Source organism: Tamandua tetradactyla, chromosome 23 (genome assembly GCF_023851605.1).
Source record: "Tamandua tetradactyla isolate mTamTet1 chromosome 23, mTamTet1.pri, whole genome shotgun sequence".
NCBI lineage: Eukaryota > Metazoa > Chordata > Mammalia > Pilosa > Myrmecophagidae > Tamandua > Tamandua tetradactyla.
The window spans coordinates 6,060,018-6,082,745 of record NC_135349.1 but is presented as its reverse complement, the minus strand read 5'-3'; the positions used below and the strand labels follow the sequence as shown (position 1 = coordinate 6,082,745).

Below are 22,728 nucleotides of genomic sequence, written 5' to 3'. Positions count from 1 at the left end.
GTGATCAGCTACAGAAACAAGGACTGTAATGCTGTTTTGTTCATGTTATACTATTTAAGTTGTAAGATATCAAGTTTAAGAATGAATATTAACCAAGATTTGCACCCTATTCTGGAGAGATTTAATGTGTTTCCAGTTATATGCAGGACAGTTGAGTATTGTTAGGTGAAAGAAAAAAATGCGTGTTTTATTGTTTTTTATTTAGAAATTAGGTATGGTTTAAGGTGGTATGTATAACTGCCAAGTTGACAAGGGGTGGACTGTCATGGTCAGGTTCATGTGTCAACTTGGCCAAGTGGTGGTGTCTGTCTAGTCGGGCAAGTGCTGGCTTGTCTGTTGCAATGAGGACATTTCATAGAATTAAATCATCCTCATGTCAGCTACATCCACAGCTGATTCAATTTGTAATTAGCCAAGGGGGAGTGTCTTCTGCAATGAGTGATGCTTGATCTGATCACTGGAAGCCTTTTAAGGAGGATTCAGAAGAGACAGGCTCTTCCTGTTTTGGCTGGTGAGCCTCTCCTGTGGAGTTCATCCAGACCCTCCATCAGAATCATCAGCTTCACAGCCTACTCTGCTGATTTTGGACTCTGTGTTCCCACAGTCACGTGAGACACTTTTATAAATTTTATATTTGCAAGTGTTCCCTGTTGATTCTGTTTCTCTAGAGAACCCTAACTAATACAGAACCTGTCATGGTCAGGTTCAAGTGTCAACTTGGCCAAGTGGTGGTACCTGTTTGTCTGGTTGGGCAAGTGCTGCCCTGTCGGTTGTGATGAGGACATTTCATAGAATTAAATCATGATCATGTCAGCTGCATCCACAGCTGATTCCATTTGTAATCAGCCACGGGGAGTGTGTTTTGCAATGAGTGATGCTTAATCTAATCCCTGGAAGCCTTTTAAGGAGAATTCACAAGAGACAGGCTCTCTTCCTGCTTTGGCCAGCAAAGCCTCTCCTGTGGAGTTCATCCAGACCCTCCATTGGAATCATCAGCTTCACAGCCTGCCCTGCAGATTTTGGATTCTGCATTCCCATGGTTACATGAGACACTTTTATAAATTTTACATTTGCAAATGTTTCCTGTTGATTCTGTTTCTCTAGAGAACCCTAACTAAAACAACTTGGTACCAGGAGTGGGGTGCTGCTGCTGAGGTTTGCAGATACCAAACATGTTGGGATGGCTTTTTAAATGGATAAGGGGAAGAGTTGTGAGAAGCCTGATAGAGAAGGCCTATATTGTTCTAAAGAGACTGTTTATAAAAATGTGGACAATAAAGATACTTTTGATAAGGCCTTAGATGGAGATGAGGCATGTGTTATTACAGACTGGAAGGAAAGTGAGCCTTGTTTGAAATTGCAGATAAACTGGCAAAATTGACTAATGGCTTTGCCTGGAAAGCAGATTTTAAAAGCCATGAACTTGGATATTTAGCAGAAAAGATCTCCAAATTAAATGTCGAAAGTGCAGCCTGGTTTCTCCTCACAGCTTACAGTGAAATGCAACAGGAGAGAGATAAGCTGAGAACTGAACTCTTGGGTACAAAGAAACTAGAAACTGATATTCTGGAAAATTCTGGGCTTCCAGGAAGGAAGAGCCCAGAGAATAGTGCCCCCACATGAGGTCTTGGCCAAATGTGGAAACAGTCAGCTATTTCAGAGAAAGCCAGGATTGGACATGGAGTTATCCAGCAAGAATCTGTGGAAATTCCTTGTCTGATGGGCATGATCCAATGCTACTGCATAAAAAGCCAATGAGAGTGCTGTGGGACCTGTATTAACAGAGCTGCTGCCAGTCTGGACTGGGGGATTCAGAGAAGGGACACATTGGAGGAAGAATAACTTCAGAGGCAAAACCATGGAGGCTGAGGTCTGAAGTCAAGAAGCCTTGGGCCAGGAGAGCGGACCCACCCAAGCCCATGGAGAGGGTGAGTTTGCCCCAAAGGCAGAGGGTGGGCCTTCCACCTCATTGCAGTGGAAGAGTCATGCTGCTTCAGGCCTTGGAGAGCGTGAAGCACATTCCCTGGGGTTTGGGGAGAGCCTGACTGCCACTACATGGAGGAGTTGAGCATGTGCCCCAGAGATGGCAGAGAGTCCGGGTGCAGCCCCAATGCTTGGAGAGGGTGGAGCCGAGAAAAAGGTGGTCTCCCCAATATCCCCCACAGTTGTGTTTGGAGAGAGGCAGGCCTCTGCATAGGCCCTTGGAAAGGGTGGGACTGATGCTTTCAGAAGTCCTGAAGATAAATGACTCCGAGACTTTGAAGTCTAAGGGATTTTGCCCTGCTAGTTTTCAAAACTGTATGGGTCTGGTGACTCCTGTGTTCTTTCCTCCCTATAGAAATGTGTATATGTATCCCATGACTGTTTCTTCTTTGCATGTTGGTAGCAAATAACTTGTTATGAGTTTTCAAAGGTCCAGAGCAAATGGAGAAAATTTTGCCTTATGACTCTCCATGCCTTTAACTAACTTTGATGAGACTTTCTACTGGTTTTAATCTTGTATTGCATTTGATTGTTACTGAAATGCTTTAAAGTTTTCTGATATTGTGATGGAATGAATGTATTTTGTGTATGGGGAAAACATGTCTTTTTTAGGGCCCAGAGGGTAGAATGTGCTGGTTTGAAAGGATGTACATCCCCTAGAAAAGCCATGTTTTAATCTAAATCCCATTTCATAAAGGCAGAATAATCCCTGTTCGATACTGAATGTTTGAAACTGTAATCAGATCATCTCCCTGGAGATGTGATTTAATCAAGAGTGGTTAAACTGGATTAGGTGATGACATGTCTCCACCCATTTAGGTGGGTCTTGATAAGTTTCTGGAGTCCTATAAAAGAGGAAACATTTTGGAGAATGAAAGAGATTCAGAGAGAGTAGAGCAGAATGACACAGCCACGAGAAGCAGAATCCATCAGCCAGCGACCTTTGGAAATGAAGAAGGAAAACTTCCCAGGGAGCTTCGTGTAGGGAAGCCAGGAGAGGAAGCTAGCAGATGATGCCATGTTCACCACATGCCTTTCCAGATGAGAGAGAAACCCTGACACTGTTTGCCATGTGCCTTCTCACTTGAGAGATAGACACTGAACTTCATCAGCCTTCTCGAACCAAGGTATCTTTCCCTGGATGGATGCCTTAGATTGGACATTTCTATAGACTTGTTTTAATTGGGATATTTTCTTGGCCTTAGAACTGTAAACTAGCAACTTATTAAATTCCCCCTTTTAAAAGCCATTCCACTTCAGGTATATTGCATTCTGGCAGCTAGCAAACTAGAACAGAACCCTTGCGAAATCTTATATATTGCCCTAGGTATCCTTTAGAATTGGCTAGAATGGTCCTGGTTGGGGTTTGGCAGGTTATGATAGGTAGCAATGTCTAACTGAGGCTTGCATAAGAGCAACCTCCAGAGTAGCCTCTCAACTCTATTTGAACTCTTTCTGCCACTGATATTTTATTAGTTACACTTCTTTTCCCTCTTTTGGTCAGGATGGAATTGTTGATCCCACGGTGCCAGGGCTGGATTCATCCCTGGGAGTTATCTCCCACACCACCAGGGAGACTTTCACCCCTGGATGTCATGTCCCATGTAGAGGGGAGGGCAATGTTTTCACTTGCAGAGTTGGGCTTAAGAGAGAGTGAGGCCACATCTGAATAACAAAAGAGGTCCTCCAGAAGTAATTCTTAGGCATACCTATGGGTAGGCTAAGCCTCTCCACTACCTACATAAGCTTCACAAAAGTAAGCCTCAAGATGAAGGGTATGGCCTATTGATTTGGGTATCCCTAAACTTTGACACAGTATCAGGGGATTCCCTGATGTTAAAGTTCCATATTTTTTCTCCTATCCTTCAAGGGACTTTGCCAATACTTTCTGATTATCTGTTTAATATACTCTAGGATGTATCCAGGCATTACATTAAGCTAAACAGGATTAAAGGACCTCTTTGTTATTCTGGGCTCCCTGGGTTTCAATTGTTCAAATGAGCTATACAGATAGGCTCAGTTAGGTTATATGCTACAGAAAATTTCAGTTCCAGACCAAATAAACCTTTCTTCCTTTGGTCTCAAAGAGTATGCATGGTTCTAAAATATAGACAACGCCCATCACCCCACACTTTTGTTCAACACCCACCAACTGTGGGAATGCACATTCAGTATCTGCAGTGGGTAAACTGCCTGCAAGGCTACCACATTCAAGGACTTCTTGCCAAGAAGTTCTTGAGCATGTTTCAATGAACACTTGTCCTTGGAGAGTTTGCTCTCTGGCCAACTCTGTGGTTTATTTTATCACTTACTGATTTCTGACAAAGGGCCAAAAATTTGTGGACAGCCCCTCAGATCACAAGGTTCCATGGGAAATCAGTCCATTAGAGTTGATAGTGCTGTCCCATGAATTCAGAATGTACTGAGAAGATTTAAGGATTTCACTTACAGCTCTGTTTCAGTCTTGAGCCTTTTCTTCCTCCTATAAAGCTCTGCAAAATCCATGAAGACACAGCCAGGCAAATGTATATGAGTTAATGAATTACTCAACTTTTGTCATTAATTCCTTTAAATAATTTAGAGCAAATCTGGAAGAGAGAGAAAGAGAAAAAAAAAAAAAAAGACGCATAAATCCTGTAGGCACTTCAGTGGTTTTACAGCTTTAGAAGGAATGGCAGGGAGAAGGAATTGTCCTCTCCTGCAGCACTTGCGTCAGAAATGCCATAGATTACTCTTTTCTTTGAATGCCCGGAATATTTCCTGAGTGAGAAGGCTCCGGAGGATTTTAAAAGGCTGTGCTATATGTATATATAACCTGGTATTTAGAGATAAGAATGAAGCTGATCAGGTCAGGATTAAGGTAATTCAGAATTCAGGGGTAAGGAAGACATTGTCTTTATTTTAGAACCTCACCTATTCTGTAAGGCCAAAGAAAGAAAGGTTTATTTTCTCCAGAACCTAAATTTTCTGTAGCACATAATCTAACTCAACCTGTCTGGATAAATCATTTAAACAACCCAACACAGGGAGCCCAGAATAAATATGAGGGCCTGTAATCCTGTATATCTTAATGTAATGTGTAGATACATCCCAGAGTATATTAAGCAGATAATCAAAAAGTATTGGCAAAGTCCCTTGAGGGATGGGAGAAAAAATATGGAACAATTAAACTTTCCCACCATCAATTCTAATGGTTCTTGAGCAAGTGGGCAAAGCCCCCTAACCCTCTATTCATATATAAAGCAGAGATGCCGTGGAGAATAATGAATGTAACACAATATCTAGTATAACAAATGAGAGAGAGAGAGAGAAATCCTGACTCAATGTGGAGAACAGAAATGTATTAGGCAATACCACAGAAAATTTATATATCCTTTAAGGACTTTAAAGACTATCATAGGATAGAAGCACCTTGACTTGTCTTTTTTTCCCCCTCAATAAAATGGTTAAAAATAAATTATTTCAAGTCTCTTCTAGGGGAAGAAAATCTTCCAATACATTAACTCTTCCAAAGGAAGAAATTCTGTGTTGCCAAATAGCAAATGAATAGATGAAAATGTAAACATCACCATCAATCATCCAGAGAAACATGATTGTCAGTTGATACTGCATGCTCTGATGGATAAGCAAAGATATGTAATTTTATTAAAGGTTGATGCATTGTTGTGAAAACAAAAACAAAAACAAAGAAGGCTCCAGAGGGTGAGGCTTGAAGCCCCATAAGTGCTATGGGGTGACCAGGTGATCCATTAGTCAAGCCAAGAGCTACTGAGTTCAAAATTCCAAAGAGCTGGGCTGGATGTAGGACCATCAGCATTCTGAGCAGATATAACAGAAAGCTGGAGGGAGAATAGAGAAAAGAACAACTGAAACCTAAGAATTATTAATGTCCCTCACAAGTGGGGCACCAGGCCCTCTTAGACCCTTTCATGAACCTACACTTTCTTCACAGCAATTAGCAGTTTGTATCTGAAATTTCACTCGAAGTTGCATCCCCTCTTGCTACCCTCTGTAATCTCCCTCCTGCCTCCATAATGTTTCTTCACCTTCATCCCTTCCACCCACCTGCTTCCACCTGCACCACCCCAAACAGCTTTCGCACCCTTCACCTCCACCTACTAATCCTGGCAGACACTTTCAGGCCTCATCTTAACCTTCTGAGAGCATGCAACCCTGCTGACCAGTCTTCCTTCTAGAAACACTCTCACCTCTTGCAACCTGCCCTTGATATTTTCTGGCCCAAGGTAAGAGCACAGAGGCCCCATACAGCATTGTGTCTAAATTATAATAGTGATGAGTTGAATTGTGTACCCCCAAAAAAGATATGTTAAAATCCTAACTCCTGGACTTCTGGGTCAAGATGGCAGTTTAACAATGTGCACATTTTAGTTCATCCTCCAGAACAACTACTAAATAACCAGAAACAGTACAGAACAGCTCCTGGGGCCACATCAGTGACCGGACAACACCGTACCCCAGTCTGGACCAGCTGGACCGGCTGCAAGCCCCCCCAGAACCGTGAGTTCCCAAAGCTGCAGTGGCCGGCGCCCCTCCCCCACAGGCTGCTTCCCAGAGGGGAAAGGAAAAAGGCTTCACCAGCAGCAGGGACTGAGCACAATCAAATGCCAATTGTGGAAATAATTAACAAATTCTGACTACTAAAAATAGACCCCCAGCTCAGATGAACCTGGTCAAAGCGGAGGTTGCTCATTTTTGTCCTGGCGCCAAGGGGGCAGGGCTGATGGAAAAAACAGGAAAAAAAAAGAAGGAAACAGAGAATTTTATGGCTGTATTTCTACAAAGGCTTGACTGCCTTTGGATATAGCGGCAGGACTTCTCAGGCTGCAATTGCCCCAGGCATAGGCAGAAGTGAGCTCTTTTGGGGGCTTGTCTGTAGCCTGTGCCTTCCCCAGGGGAGGGGTGAAGCCCAACTTAGGTGGAATCCCTCCCTCAAGGAATTCAGACACCAGGGATTGGTAATTTGAAGCCATTAAAACCATCCTACAACCTCTCCTCTGTCTTCACCATGCCCCAAGCAGGGAGAGTCTGCCAAAGTTAAAGGTACCGCATCATCGTATGCTGGTGGGACCGGTAGGCAGACAAGCACCACATACTGGGCAGGATAAGAAAAACAGAGTCCAGAGACTTCACAGGAAAGTCTTTCAACCTGCTCAGTCTCACCCTCAGGGAAAACCTATGCAGGTGACTCTTTCCTCCTGATCGGAGGCCAGTTTGGTCTGGGAAAATCCGGCTGGGGTCAATAATATCTAAGTAGACCCACCTAAGGGTGGGGACTAAAAGGCACCATACAAGCAGGGCAAGAAACAAGAAAACAAGAACTGAAAAATTCTCCTCTGTTAAACAAAACTTAAGCTAGAGGTCCAGAAAAAGCTGAACTGAATGTCAAAGAACAGATAGACAACAAATTCATCCAGCAAGAAAACCCTAGGTAAAAGAAGTGAAAGCAATTTCCAGAATAAACTAATTAAGGTAATTAAATGCCTAGACACCAGCAAAAAATAACAAATCACATTAGGAAAATTGAAGATATGGCCCAGTCAAAGGAACAAACCAACAATTCAAATGACATACAGGAGCTGAAACAATTAATTCAGAATATACGAACAGACATGGAAAACTTCATCAAAAACCAAATCAATGAATTGAGGGAGGATATAAAGAAGGCAAGGAATGAACAAAAAGAAGAAATTGAAAGTCTGAAATAACAAATCACAGAACTTATGGGGATGAAAGGCAAGGTAGAAGAGATGAAAAAAAACAATGGAAACCTACAATGGTAGATTTTGAGAGACAGAACATAGGATTAGTGAACTGGAGGATGGAACATCTGAAATCTGGCAAGAAAAAGAAAATATAGGGGAAGAAAATGGAAAAATATGAGCAGGGACTCAGGGAATTGAAAGACAGCATGAAGCGCACAAATATACGTGTTGTGGGTATCCCAGAAGGAGAAGAGAAGGGAAAAGGAGGAGAAAAACTAATGGAGGAAATTATCACTGAAAATTTCTCAACTCTTATGAAAGACTTAAAATTACAGATCCAAGAAGTGCAGCGTACCCCAAAGAGAATAGATCCAAATAGACATACTCCAAGATATTTACTAATCAAAATGTCAGAGGTCAAAGAGAAAGAGAGACTCTTGAAAGCAGCAAGAGAAAAGCAATCCATCACATACAAGGGAAGCCCAATAAGACTATGCGTAGATCTCTCAGCAGAAACCATGGAGGCAGGAAGACAGTGGGATGATATATCTAAATTACTAAAAGAGAAAAACTGCCAACCAAGAATTCTATATCCAGCAAAACTGTCCTTCAAAAATGAGGGAGAAATTAAAACATTTTCAGACAAAAAATCACTGAGAGAATTTGTGACCAAGAGACCAGCTCTGCAAGAAATACTAAAGGGAGCACTAGAGACAGATATGAAGACAGAAGAGAGAGTTGTGGAGAAGAGTGTAAAAGAAAGACTATGAGTAAAGGTAAAAAGAAGGAAAATTAGATATGACTTATAAAATCCAGAAGGCAAAATAGTAGAAGAAAGTACTACCCATGCAGTAATAACACTGAATGTTAATGGAGTAAACTCTCCAATCAAAAGACATAGTCTGGCAGAATGGATTAAAAAACAGGGCCCATCAATATGCTGTCTCTACTCAAAGGACATGAGGGCAAGGACACAAATGGACATTTACACACCAATGTTTATAGCAGCATTATTTACAATTACCAAGAGATGGAAACAGCCAAAATGTCCATCAACAGACAGGTGGCTAAACAAACTGTGGCATTTACATAAGGAATATTATGCAGCTGTAAGACAGAATAAAGTTATGAAGTATGTAACAACATGAATGGACCTTAAGGACTTTATGCTGAGTGTGATTAGCCAGAAACAAAAGGACAAATACTGTATGGTCTCACAGATATGAACTGACATTAGTGAATAAACTTGGGATATTTCGTTGGTAACAGAGACCATCAGGAGATAGAAATAGGGTAAGATATTGGGTAAGTGGAGCTGAAGGGATACAGATTGTGCAACAGGACTGAATATAAAAACTCAGAAATGGACAGCACAATATTACCTAACTGTAATACAATTACGTTGAAACACTGAAAGAAGCTACATATGAGAATGATAGAGTGAGGAGGGGCTGGGGCACAAATGAAATAAGAAAGAAAAATAGATGATAAAGATTGAGATGGTATAATCTAGGATTGCCCAGAGTGCATAATGATAGTGACTAAATGTACAAATTTAAAAAATGTTTTTGCACGAGGAAGAACAAAAGAATGTCATTATTGCAGGGTGCTGAAAATAGATGGTAATTAATATTTTAAAATTTCAACTAATGTGTGAGACTAAAGCAAAAAATGTTTATTTGGTACAAATTTATACCTTGACTAATGCATCTCCTAATATAACTTATGTAGATAGTTGGTTGGACACCTTAAGTATATGGAACTTTGTATAGGACATGAGATTTTGTTGGTTTGTCCAGGTGATACCCTGATGAATCCCAGAGTGATTTGATCAGTGAGTGGAAAAGTATTTGCAAAGTCCCCTTCGGGGAATGGTGAGAATGGGGTAAAACTCAACTTCCCCAAGTTGAATTCTTGATATTCTCACAAGCAGTGTGGGCAACAAGAGCTATAGGCTGAGCCCCCAGTCTTGGGGTTTGTTCATATGAAACCTAACCCCACAGGGGATAGGTCAAGCCTACTTAAAATTAGGCCTAAGAGTCACCCCCAAGAGAACCTCTTTTGGTGCTCAGATGTGGCCTCTCTCTCCAGCCAACACAACAAGCAAACTCACTACCCTTCCCCTGTCTACATGGGACATGACTCCCAGGGGTGTGGATCTTTCTGGTAACATGGGACAGAAATCCCAGAATGAGCTGAGATTCAGCATCAAGGGATTGAGAAAAACTCTAGAATGAGCTGAGATCCAGCATCAAGGGATTGAGAAAACCTTCTTGACCAAAAGGGGGAAGAGCAAAATGAGACAAAGTGTCAATGGCTGAGAGATTCCAAACAGAGTCAAGAGGTTATCCTGGAGGTTATTCTTACGCATTAAGTAGATACCACCTTGTTTTTCAAGATGTAGTGGAGAGGCTGGAGGGAACTGCCTGAAAATGTAGAGCTGTGTTCCAGTAGCCATGTTTCTTGATGATGATTGTATAATGATATAGCTTTCACAGTGTGACTGTGTGATTGTGAAAACCTTGTGTCTGATGCTCCTTTTATCTACCTTGTCAACAGATGAGTAGAACATATGGAATAAAAATAAATAATAGGGGGAACAAATGTTAAAATAAATTTAGTTTGAAATGCTAGTGATCAATGAAAGGGATGGGTAAGGGGTATGGTATGTAAAATTTTTTTTTCTGTTTTTGTTTTATTTTTCTGTTGTCTTTTTATTTCTTTTTCTGAATTGATGCAAATGTTCTGGGAAATGGTTATGATGATGAATATGCAACTATGTGATGATATTGTGAATTGCTGAGTGTATGTGTTGGGAATGTTTGCATTTCTTTCTTATAATTTTTTTTAATTAATTAAAAATTTTTTTAAAAATCCTAACTCCTGATCCCCTGAATGTGACCTTATTTGGAAATGGGGTCTTTGAAGATGTGACTAGTTGAAACCAAACTGGATTAAATTGGGCCCTAATGTCCTCATAAGAAAAGGGAAATTTGGGGACAGCGAGAGAGAGACACAGGGGAGAAGGCCACGTGAAGATGGAGTCAGAGATTGGAGTGATGCAGCTACAAGCCAAGGAATGCCAAGATTGCTGGTAACCACCAGAAGCTCGAAGAGGCTAGAAAGGATTCCCCCATACTGGTTTTATAAGGAGTGTGGCATTGCCAACACCTTGATTTTGGATTTCTAGCCACCAGAACTAGGAGAGAATAAATTTCTGTGGTTTTAAGCCTCCCAGTTTGTGGTACTTTGTTACGGCAGCCCTAGGAGACTAAGACAATATATGAAGCTAACAAATTGTTAAATAAAATACAGTTATCACTTCCACATCTTTTTTTTAAATTAATTAATTTATTTATTCATTGCATGGGCTGGCACCAGGAATTGAATCCAGGTTTCCAGCATTGCGGGCAAGAACCCTGCCACTGAGCCACTGTGACCCACCCTCCCTTCCACATCTTGGGGGTTAGGGATGGGGCACCCCCATAATCTAGAAAATCCACGTAAATTTTTTTTCAGAGTTTTAGGAGGATCCCTAGCTGCCTCTTGATCTGTAGACGTTGCCTCTTCTGCTCCTTTCACATTGAATAGGCTAAACCTTTTTTTTTTTTTTTTTTTTTTAAATTTTCAAACCAGCTTTTGCTGGTCTGAAAATCCATAGGGGTAGACCCTTCACCTTCATTTTCCTTTAGGGAATTATATAAGGACTTGGTCTTTTCTCATATAATGCCAGAGTCCACCAGAATGCCTTTTTCATAACAATCCTGCACATTTCTAGCCTTTATGTATCATCTGCTGATCTTCATGTGTCATCTACGGCTTCTACAAAACTCCCCGAAAATTCCCATTTAATTTCTTATGCTGACCTACAATATATTAAACCACGATGGGGAAAGCCATGATGTGGAAGGGATAACTGTTTTGGTTCTACCCTCCAATCTTGACAAATACTTTCTCAAATCAAGATTCTTTCAGTTGTGCCCCCTCTACTCTGCTCACCACATCTGTCCCGGGCCCTCTAAGCCATACCCATGGCCTCAATGACCAGTTGTTCAGGAAGGACTCACAAATTTGCATTTCCTGCCTACCCCTCTCCTCTGAACTACAGATGGGGATGTACCTCTAGCTGCCTTACTAGACACCCCCACTTGGATGTTTCAAAAGGACTTCAAACTCAACTTGTCCCTAGCCAAACTGGACCAGCACCTACACACTGCACCATCTTCCTGTGTGCCTACCTATCTCAGTGAAAGACACCACTGGCCCTCCAGGGGTCCTCCTCAACACCTTTCTCCCTCACTCTCTAGGCCATTACCAAATTCTGTCCATTTAACCTTCTAAATTGCTCCCCAATTCATCCACTCCTCTTTATCTCTACCATCACCTCCTAGTCCAAGGCTTCAGCCATCCCATGGACAACAATGAGAATTTTCTCACTGGTCTCCCAGCATCCACTCTGGACCTTGCCAACCTTTTCCCATGCAGCAGCCAGAGGGACCTTTTGAAAATGCAAATTTAATTAAGCCCCTCCTCTCCTTAGAATCCTTCCCCTTTGCTTTTAGGATTAAGACCTAAATCCTTAGTGTGGCCTGTAAATAATATTTTTTGCAGTTTTTTTTTTTAATACTATATGGTGGGGGTCACATTTCATTCTTTTTCCATGTGAATATCCTGTTATTGCAGCACCATTTGTTGAATTTTGTTGTGGGGTAGGGAATGGGGGAAGTACATGGGCCGGGAATCAAACCTGGGTCTCCCATAGGGCAGGTGAGAACTGCACCACTGAACTACTCTTGCACCCCCTGCAGTACTTTTTTTTTGAAAGTAAGTAATACTTTCAAAATTACTTATTTTCAGTACCATACACAAAGAGGAATAATACCTGTAAGTCTGGCTGTGGCTTGTTTCTTCATTGACTGAATGTGCTCAGCCTAGGCCAGGTGCTGCTTTAGTGCCTCATCGGTACCAAATGGAACACAGGCATCTAGACACCTGCTCTGCTTAAGTCAAGTGCCCCTACTACTGTTAGCATGTGTTAAGCTAAACAATGGTGTCCTATCTTACTCTTAGAAATACCCCCTCAGGAAGCAGATCTGGCATCTTGTGACCCTGGATCTCAAGTGAATTACTAAGGGCGCCTGCCCTACCACCCGCAGCTTCCCAAACAGCCACTTGTACCCTAGCTTGACAGGATGCTTCAGGACTGTGTACTCTGGGATAGTCCCAGCTTGGGGGAGGTTGGAGGGTGGATTCTGGGGATGAGTTGTTCTTGGTCCAGTGGCCTGAAGGCAAACTAGTATAGGTCGCTGAAATCCAGGAGCCTGACTGCCTTGGGAATTTATTTTAATTGGCACTGAGGAAAAGTCTAAGGATGTCCTTGCCACTAAATAGCTGTTTGACCTGGATTATCTTTTAACCTTACTTTTCCTCATGAGGAGAGTAATATTTAATAGAGTTGCTGCTACAATTAAATGATATAATGGCATAACATTAGTAAACTACACAATGTACAAACTTAAGTCGTGACCAGGGCTGGCTTTGCTGAGAAGGGCCCCATGCTTGGTTTAATGTCCTGCTGTCACCGTCTTGGAGTGCTGACTAATTTTTTAAAAGGAGCCTCACAATTTCAATTTGCACTGTGCCCCGCAGATTCTGTAACTGGTTCTGGTAGACAAGCCTTATTTTGTTGCCATTCATTGCCATTCTTGTCCAATGTTTACTAAAAACTACAAACGCAAGGGAGGTCACCCTTACTAGACATGGGCTGTGTGTTTTGGGGGTGCTACCATATCGGCGGTACTCTGAAAACTACAAGCTTTCTTCTCATTCAGTCCTAACTAAATTCATAGTTTTTGTCAGTAAACAGCAGAACATCATCTCATTAAGGAGCTTCTCCTAAGCCCCCATATGTAAACTTAGATAACAAATTATTTCTGAGTATCTTTGAGAAAGGAAATCCTCCTCTGGAAGAAGCATCTCATTTATAAATAAACATACCTAGTAACTCTAGATTTCCCCCCATATCACTCTACAGAAACATCAGCCAGATGCTGAAATTCCGATTTTTTTTTTTAGATTCTGTAGCTTGTCAGTCAGGAGTGGCTTTTCTGTGGTCTTACTATTCTATTACTGAAATTTAAGAATCTCAGCTCTTGAATCTCCCCAATCATTTGTGGTAGCCCTGTAAAACATTTGGGGGTTTTGTTTATAGTTAGAAATATGTCTCCCACAACAATAAGCTCTCTCACTGCTCCTGTAGCACATTCTCTTCTTTCAGACAGTGTTGAGGAAATTGCTGACTCAGAAATCCCATGCAAAGCATGGACTCTCAGAATGGATGGTGGATGGCAAAGCACAGGGGATAGTTTTAACCATCCTGGCTATTGCTCAAGTGAGACATCAGACTCCCAGTGTATCCATTCTGCATCCGGTCATGGGCTCCTGGATGTGGTTAGGCTCTCACCTCCACTGCAGGAGCCTCTTGTGTAATTAAATGGCAGGTACTAGGATTGACGGTTGGATGGGACACACACCGGCTGAGTTTCCAGAAGCTTGTATTCTAGGGAGGAGACAGACAATAATCAAGCAGCAAAAAGCTAACCAGCTAATTTCAGATTGTGGTCAGTGCTGTGCAGGAAAAAGACAGTTTTGAGATTAACACGGTGGACACCAGGCCCTCTTCTCTGTGGCAGGGCAAAACAATGTTGTTTTAGTTTCCTGGCTACAATAATTTGTGTAAAAAACAGGAATTTATTGGCTTATGGTTTTGAGGCTAGGAGAAGTCCAAAATCAAGGTGTCAGCAAGGCGAATCTTCTTTCCAGAAGACTGTGACATTCTAGGACTGACTTCCCACGATCATTAGACCTCGGCTTTCTGTCACATAGCAATGCACTTGGTGGCATCTTCCCCTTTTTGACCTCCAGCTTCTAGCTGCTCCCTGTGGCTTTCTCTCTATATATAACTTTCCCTATAAGGCTTCAGTAATAGGGTTAAGACCCATCCTGATTCAGTTGGGTCATACCTTAAATGAAGTAACGTCAATGAAAGGTCCTATTTAGAAAGATTCATACCCACAGGAATGGTTTAAGTTTAAGAACATGTACTTGAGAGGTTCATGCCTCCAAACTCTCACAGATGTTCTCTTTCTGGGCTGCAAGGTAAGCTCCCTGAGTCAAGGGTGTGGCTGCCTAATAGGGCCATTTGGTTTCTCTATTCACAGTCTTCCTATGAACACAAGAAGCACTGCAGCTTCTTTTGTTCTGTCTGGGGTCTTGCCTGACGGAAGTCCTGCTCCTGTGGTCATTCAGGACCAGAGGACAAGAGAGGCTGCAGCAGGCCAATCCTTGCTCCCACCACCATGACCCATCACACCTCCAAGCCAAAGTCATAGGGCAGGACCATCTGCCCTTCTCTGCTCAGCCTGAAGGGAAGAAACTACTTTTTTTTTAAGTAAACTTTCTATTGAAGTAAAACTTGAAGAAAAGACTTGATAAATTTTCATAAACACACCCATGTAGCCAGCAGCAGATCAAGAAATAAAACATCAGTATTCAACCATAAAAAGGAATGAAGTTCTAACTGATACACACTACAACATGGATGAGCCTTGAAATCAGTACACAATACAAACATTGCATGATTCCACTTCCCCGAGGGTAACTACAGTACCCTCCTAATACCATATATGAATTCTGTCTTGACTATCTTTGTTTTTTAAATGGCTGTAAGGCTAATAGCAGCAGTAACGACCACCATAGCTTTTGTGTTTACTGAGTGCCAGGCATAATGTTAGATGCTTTATGTGGATAACTTGCCAATAACCATACAAAGTAAGTGATATTATTATCTCTACTTTAAAAAGGGAGATTGAGGCACCAAGTAAGAGACTTGCTCAAGTTTGCAGATCAGTTCATTCATTCCATAAATGTATCCACTGAATATCTACAATGTGACAAGGAATATTACAGACACTAGGGATTCCAGCGTGAACAAAGAACAAAAGCATACCTTGAACCTGGCCTTTTGTCCAGTGGGAAGAGAGACACTGTTGAAGCAATCATAAGTGGAAACTCACAGCTGTGATTCCTCTGTAAGGGAGAAGCACAGTGGTTCAACAATTATCAAGTGGGAACCTGACCTAGTCTAGGGAGTCAGGAAAGGCTCCCTGGAAGAAGCAATGCCTTACCTGAGACTGAGATAACTTACTAGAAAGAAAAAAAAAAAAAGAAGAGTATTTCAGGTGAAGAACATAGCACATTCAAAAGACCATGGCTGGAGGGAGGGTAACACATTCAAGGGATTGAAGGGTAGCCTGGTGGGAGGATGGAGGGAGCCTAGAAAAGTCAGCAGAGACCAGTCAGCAGCGGCCAGTCAGCAGCGGCTTCAAGGCCATGTGAAGGACTTTTGTCTTTATTCTAAGAACAAGTGGCAGCCAGTGACAGGCTTTGGAAGGTGAGAGGAAAGGGAAGCAATAAGCTTGGGTTTTAAAAAGGTCCATACAGCTAACTGGTAACCCTCTTCCACCCAAGCCATGTGGCTCTTTCCAAAAGAGATGATGGCGGCTTAGGCTAAGGTGGTGACAAAAGGGAGTGAAGAGAAGAGGAAATGGAGAGATGCGTAAGTGATATCTGTTAACTGGATCAGCTCTTAATGACCACATTATATACTCTGGAAAGTGAGTCTCAGAACACAGTTCAAGAGTATTGTCTCTAATAAAGCAGCCAGAGTTGGGCATGGATAGTGATAACATTTTGGACACACTAGTGGGAACCAGGAGTTGGGTTAGGCCAGTGTGGACGGAAGAGAAGTCACACAGCTACACAGTCAGGAGGTGGCCAGTATGAGCTCTGGAGAGAGAAAGTTCTCAGATATAAGAGCCGCAGTGGAGATTTGGAACAGGCGATTCATTGAGTTCAGCATCAAAGGATCAAAACAGAAGTGTTGTCTGAGCATCCAGAGCCACTGGATGCTCAGTAGCAAAATCCAGATATATAGTCAGCTATGGTCCTGCTCCCAGGTTAACATACTTCCTCCCTGCAGACATGAGCAATCCATCCCAGCATCTGCTCCGTCTCTGCCCAGACAAAGCCTCATAATTGTTCTTAATGCAATACTTCAGGAAACCCCTTCCAGTTGAGTGGAATAGACACAAGAGATGAAATCCTCTTGCAATCCTGGGACAGGAGTGGGATTCAACAGAGGATGTGAGACCTCTCAGAGCATTTCCAAAACACTTCATTTGATTCTCAAAAGAATTGTGGGGAGGTGACAGAACAGGCAGTTGTAGTTTTCTTATTTTCTATTATTCCCATTTCCCAGTTTTCTGGGAAACCGAGGCCCAACATTTTCTAAGGACAAAGCTTGGCTTCAAAAACCTTCAGAGTAAGGTCTTCTATTTCCAAATCTTCTTCCTACTCTTTCTTGGGAGAGGAATTGGGAGCTAAAATAATAAAGACTACTGATAATGATCAACCAAAATTTTGACACCCAGATTGCACATAATGGAATTCAAGTCACCACATTGGGTTCCTCTTTGATTCAGATGACATGTTTATTGAGTCTCTGTTATCTTCATTTTCTTTTAGGAAAAAAGCATTTAAAAAAAAAAGGTTTTGGTTTAACCCTTATGAAATTTTCATTCAAATGGACTGATTTTTCTTTTTTTTTTTCTTGCATGGGCAGGCACCGGGAAATGAATCCGGGTCTCCGGCATGGCAGGCGAGAACTCTGCCTGCTGAACCATAGTGGACCGCCCTAAATGGGCTGATTTTATTTATTTTTCTTAAATATCTTTATTTCTATGGATAATCATAAGTCTTTCCAAGGATAGAAAGGACTCAACTATTTTCTATGGCAACTTAATGTCAAAACCTAATTCAAAACTCTTGAGATTTATTTTCCAAAATTGCCTTTCAGGGTTGGGCGAGTTGATGCTGGTGGTAATAGTGTTTTCAAATTCTTTTAGTTTTTTTCATTTATTGATTCATGAAATAATTACTGACCCCCTAACCCTAGGTCAAGCACTCTGCCAGGAACTGGAGTACAGAATGCATGCAAGATGGAAATGGCACTGGCCTTGCATTTGGTAATTTAAGAAATGCTGTAAGTGCGCTAATAGAAACTCTTCATTGATGATATCAGGAAAAGTACAATGCTGGGGTGGGCACAGGGAAACATATTTTGGGACAACTGAAGATGAGCATCCAGATTATGTCACCCAAGGAAGAGTCTAGATCTCCTAAATTGTCTTCTCCTAAGCCACTAACTGCAACATGGAAACTGTTTATAAAAACTTGAAGTCTCAGGTACTGGCCTCAAAATTTTTTTCTGTAGATTTTAGCTTTGAGGTTGGAAATGGTTCTTTGCTTTCCTCCTTTTGGCCTTTTTTTTAGTGTGAACAATTTAAGATAAACATGGGAAATGTCAAAGTCAAGACTTTCATAGAAAAATCACCTAAACAGTCACATTTCCTTTGCTAGACAAGTCCTGAGTGTCCATCTAGTGACAATGACTTTGAGTCTCTCAACTTGAATTGAGGTCAGTCACATACTCCAGTTTCAGAGGCTAAAAACCGACCTATCTCCAACAATAGTCACTAACATCTGGGGAGCCCTTTTCAGTTTACAGAGCACCCCCATATCTATTTTTCTCATTTCAGCCACTGCTTCCTCTTTACCAGGCCTTCAATATCTTCTCCACACTCTACCAACAGGGTTCATTTGCAGAATCGAAACCTTAGTTAAGGTTCGTTGAGCTTTGTTTTTAAAAATTGGCTGTTCTCACCCACATTCCCTTGAGACATAAATAGAAAAAAAAACTTCAGCGAGGCAAGACATTCGAGCTACCTCCACTTGATCCTTGAAAAGGAAATCTAAGAGGTTGTTATCAATTTTTCAATCCTATATAAGGTAGGTCAGTAAAGCAGCAAAAGCACATCTATTTGCTCGTTTTTTTGTCTCTTCAACTCTTTTTCCTGATTCTTCTTGGGGAAAAATCTCAAAAAGGTGAGTGGATAGTGGAACTCCCAGACCATACGCTCTTCTTCCCTATGTGCATTCATATTAGTCTTGTTCATACTGTGCTCAGATTTCTCTTTTCTGTTGGGGTTGACGCCTGGAAAGATTTTGATTACTGATTAACTTTTCATTCCTCTCATTCCCATCCTTCAGGACAGAGAGCATATTTCCCACAGAAGGTCTGGAAGTAGCCTAAGCTGTATCCTTCCCCATGTAGAATTTGCAAGATTGCATTTCCCTGGCTGGTATATGAAAATGCAATTGCATTTGTAACATGGTTTACTTCTGCATGATTTGCAGATGCCTATGTATGTGATCAATTAGGTAGACATTTTCTTACAAGAAGACAGAATCAAATGGTTCTTTGGCTTGTATTCTTTATTTCTCCTTTGGAGTGTATTCAGGAGAGGGCTCTGAGATAAAGGGGGCTGGAGTCTTTTCAGTATTGGATTTTTGTTTTTATATTCTGTCCCATTGCTTACTACAACACCTTACCGCTCTTTAAAAATTCTGGACAAATATACAGTTTCAGTGCCCTAGGAGGGTATATTCCTTCTGGATGTGCATGTTTATGCTTATTGACCACATCTCATTTGTTCTGCATGAATAGGTGGAAAATGAGCATCACAGACGTTCTTAGTGCTGACGACATCGCAGCTGCCCTGCAGGAGTGCCAAGGTAAAGGGGGAAGCAAGCCCAAGAGCCAGTGACTGTTTCTCATATATTTGTGTTTTCAGTGAGGTCTTTGCTGAAAATCCATAGAATCAGAGAATTAATTAGATGACTCAAAATTATGAGGAAATTGGATCTGAGCATATGAGGACATTTCTGTAAGACTAAAGAAACTAACTGAAAGTGAAAAAAGAAATCCACTGATGCCATTTTGCCTGTTTAAATCCAATGATTGTATTCCCCACTACCGCCATCAATTAGATAACTGATGATGAGGTCTTTGATACCTCATCTGTAAAGTGGGCAGGGAGATATAGAGAGGAGGAGAGAGAAGGGGAGATGGACAAATAAGTGAGGCAGAAAGGCTGCAGAAAGAAAATGGGAGATGCTATTCCAGAGCCATCTGAAATAGTCTTTTGGTTGCCTCCAGTCACAGCCCTTCTTTGTTCTTTTTCTTTTTTTCTTTTTTTTTTAATTTCTGGCATCCCTATAGCTCAGAAATATTATGGAAATTATTTTTAATAACCTGTGTTTTCAGCATGTTGGTCCAAATACAGAATGTGCACCACTGAGCTTCAGAATAACCCATTCTCTGTTCTTTAGACCCAGATACTTTTGAACCCCAAAAATTCTTCCAGACATCAGGCCTCTCCAAGATGTCAGCCAGTCAGGTGAAGGATGTTTTCCGGTTCATAGACAATGATCAGAGTGGATACCTGGATGAAGAAGAGCTTAAGTAAGATTTATCTTTAGCCTGCCTTGGCTCCCCTAGTAATGCTGGGTGGGGTGGGGTATGATGGAAGCCAGTTTGCTCAGTATTAACTCAATGACCTGCCTTGATGTTGGTCATCCAGCAGAATCTTATTAATGCAAGGACCATGAATCAGTGGACCAGGCATGGTTCTGTGCAAGGCACTAACCAGGGTGCTGGAGACGGCAGGTGCAAAAATTCATTAGTTTGAAGGTTTTTCTTTGGCAAATGCACTTGTAAAGTGCAAGAGAAGAGCTCTTAAAAACAAAATGCCCATCACTGGCTTCTCCGTGAAGGGAAACTTTTGCTTCCTAAAAGACCTTGACTGATGATTACAACTGCTGAAAACAGATGGTTTGCTTAAAGAAAAAAAAAAAAAAGAAGAAGGGTTAGCACAGAGAGGCATGGTATGTCAGAAAATTCCCATCCACCTTTATCATCCTGTAGGTTTTTTCTCCAGAAGTTTGAGAGTGGTGCTAGAGAACTGACCGAGTCAGAAACCAAGTCTTTGATGGCTGCCGCAGACAATGATGGAGATGGAAAAATTGGGGCTGACGGTATGCTCACACCTGTATCTAGCATAAAACATAGCCAGTCAGGCAGCATCCATGGGAGCATGGGCTGTGAAATCTGACACATGTGGGCTTTGTTAACCTTTCTTAACCTTGCTGAACCTCAGTCTTCTCATCTGTAAAATGGGACTAAAATGAGGGTGCAAATGATGTTTGTAAACACTGAGGCTTGATGCCCGGAGGTGTGCCATGGAAGCTGTTCCCTCTGGCCATTGTCTATGAACTGAAAATGTCCTTCACCTGACTAGGGGTCTAGCTAGCTCCCTGGCCAATTATTTGTAAGATGACTTGCTGCACCTAGCAAATTTTGCAAGGATTTTCCCCTAGTGAGAACTGAGCCTATATAAATAAATGTGTCTCATACCAAAGAGTCAATTGCCTTGAGTAGAAAGGTCTCTTAGCTTCCAAGGGTTTAAACAAATAACTTTTATTGGATGATAATCCACCAAGTGAACAATATTAGTCTGAAAGCCAAAAAAAGTTAATCCTCATTTGGGGAACATTCTTTCAGCAGAGTCCTATATTCAAATTTAAGTATAATTGCACAGCAGTAGAATTATTTCCACTTGATTCTGTCATGATGCTTACATGTTTTTAAGTTACTTCATGCATGCCAATTCAGGAGAACTTTCATGTGGTCCTTTGTGACGCAACTTGAAATTAAAACCTTCTACTTCAATTCTGTATTTTAAAATATCTTCAAAATTATACCACTATAAATTACTACACAGGAGTTAATGCAGCTTTTATAGATAGTTCAGAAGAATAGTTTAGGTCAGGGAAGATTGACTTATTTGAGCATAACCACCAAAGAATTCCAAAATGGCAAACCTTACCAAAAGGAAACCCTCCAGTTTTCAACTTCACTCTGTAGCACACACACCTTATTAGTTTTGTTTTGTTTTTTTTGTCTTTTTGTTTGTTTTTAGTAAAACAAATATTAGGGGTTAGGACTGGGACTCAACACTGTTAAAAATGAGAAAGGTTAGGTCAAAGTCCCACCCTATGTGTTATTTCCTAAAAATGCAATACATAGCTATAGACTAGAAGAAAATCTCCCATTTCTGTCTTAAATTAACCGGACAAAAAAGTTGAATGTTCACAGATTGTGGGAGGCAATTATACTGAATTCATTCCTTGCGAACAGAAATCCTTGGGCTGACAAGTTCTAATGCAAGGGACTTTACTGCACAGCTAATGAGGTTTGTCAAGTTAGAGAGATGATGCAGAAAGATGGAAGACTACCCTTGCTTGCATCCTTGACAACCACATTTTTTTCTTCCTTTTGTTTCCTCTGGAGGAGGGGGTGGGGTGGGTCATGACTGTCATCTGACAATTTGCTTCATAACCTTTCCTCCTTCTTGGGAACTCTCATTGGCCACAGCACGTCTTTAAACACTGTGCCGTCCCCACTGACCCTGTTGTCACCTCTTCTGTTCTAGAATTCCAGGAAATGGTGCATTCTTAAAGGCCCCAGTCTATGAAGACAGAGAAAGGGACAAACAGCTGGAAGGCCTCCAGAGCCCCAAGAAGGGGAAAACCCACATTCTACCCCTAATTTATTTATTCATTTCCCCTGAAAAGTATCTGCAATTTGCTTGTTGTTTTAGTAAGGTACTAAGACAAGTTATTCATAACATTTTAGTTGTAGGTATGCCCCTATGACTTCTGTAAGACCCTCAGCAGACAATGCCTTTTAAAAAAATCATCCAATAAAGATGCACTTCTCATCATTTGCTGCTTTGTGGATGTGTTTTTTTCTCAGCAAAGTATGGGGACGAAAGCTATTTGGGGTCCAGAGGCTTTTTGAAACATTTCTGATCCTATCAAGCACTGAGTTAAGCCACACTGTGGGTGTGCATGAAACAGGGAAACCAGGTTTAAGAAAAAAATGTCACAAATAAATGGCATTGTCATGCGAGGATTTTCTCAGCAAATCATGTGACTCTAAGATTAATATGAAGAGATTCTGACTAGCTAAAACACACCCCTATGTGTTCTGTTCCTGGAT

The 22,728-nt window shown here is 41.4% G+C and overlaps 1 protein-coding gene and 1 long non-coding RNA gene across 8 annotated transcripts in view; one reads left to right on the top strand and one right to left on the bottom strand.

Annotated features, from left to right (window-relative positions):
- The window catches only part of LOC143666958 (oncomodulin), a 120,665-nt gene extending 98,122 nt beyond the window's left edge, over positions 1 to 22,543 (top strand). Inside the window, exons 2-6 of one of the 4 annotated variants that reach the window (XM_077140593.1) lie at positions 17,722 to 17,808; positions 19,333 to 19,400; positions 19,998 to 20,130; positions 20,593 to 20,702; positions 22,160 to 22,538. In XM_077140593.1, coding sequence (XP_076996708.1) covers positions 17,804 to 17,808; positions 19,333 to 19,400; positions 19,998 to 20,130; positions 20,593 to 20,702; positions 22,160 to 22,185 — 342 coding nt within the window. In that variant the 5' untranslated portion in view covers positions 17,722 to 17,803 and the 3' untranslated portion in view covers positions 22,186 to 22,538. Of the gene's footprint in view, positions 1 to 17,719; positions 17,809 to 18,495; positions 18,615 to 19,332; positions 19,401 to 19,997; positions 20,131 to 20,592; positions 20,703 to 22,159 lie in introns of those variants that run through there. The other 3 variants (XM_077140594.1, XM_077140595.1, XM_077140596.1) reach the window with 3 other exon arrangements.
- Positions 1 to 22,728, bottom strand: part of LOC143666960 (uncharacterized) — a 120,826-nt gene that overhangs the window by 90,591 nt on the left and 7,507 nt on the right. For all 4 annotated transcript variants that reach the window (XR_013167793.1, XR_013167794.1, XR_013167795.1 and 1 more), the window contains exons 3-5: positions 15,715 to 15,794; positions 14,170 to 14,265; positions 4,433 to 4,571 (exon numbers count right to left, since the gene is read on the bottom strand). This is a non-coding gene — a long non-coding RNA (uncharacterized LOC143666960). The remainder of the gene's footprint in view (positions 1 to 4,432; positions 4,572 to 14,169; positions 14,266 to 15,714; positions 15,795 to 22,728) is intronic.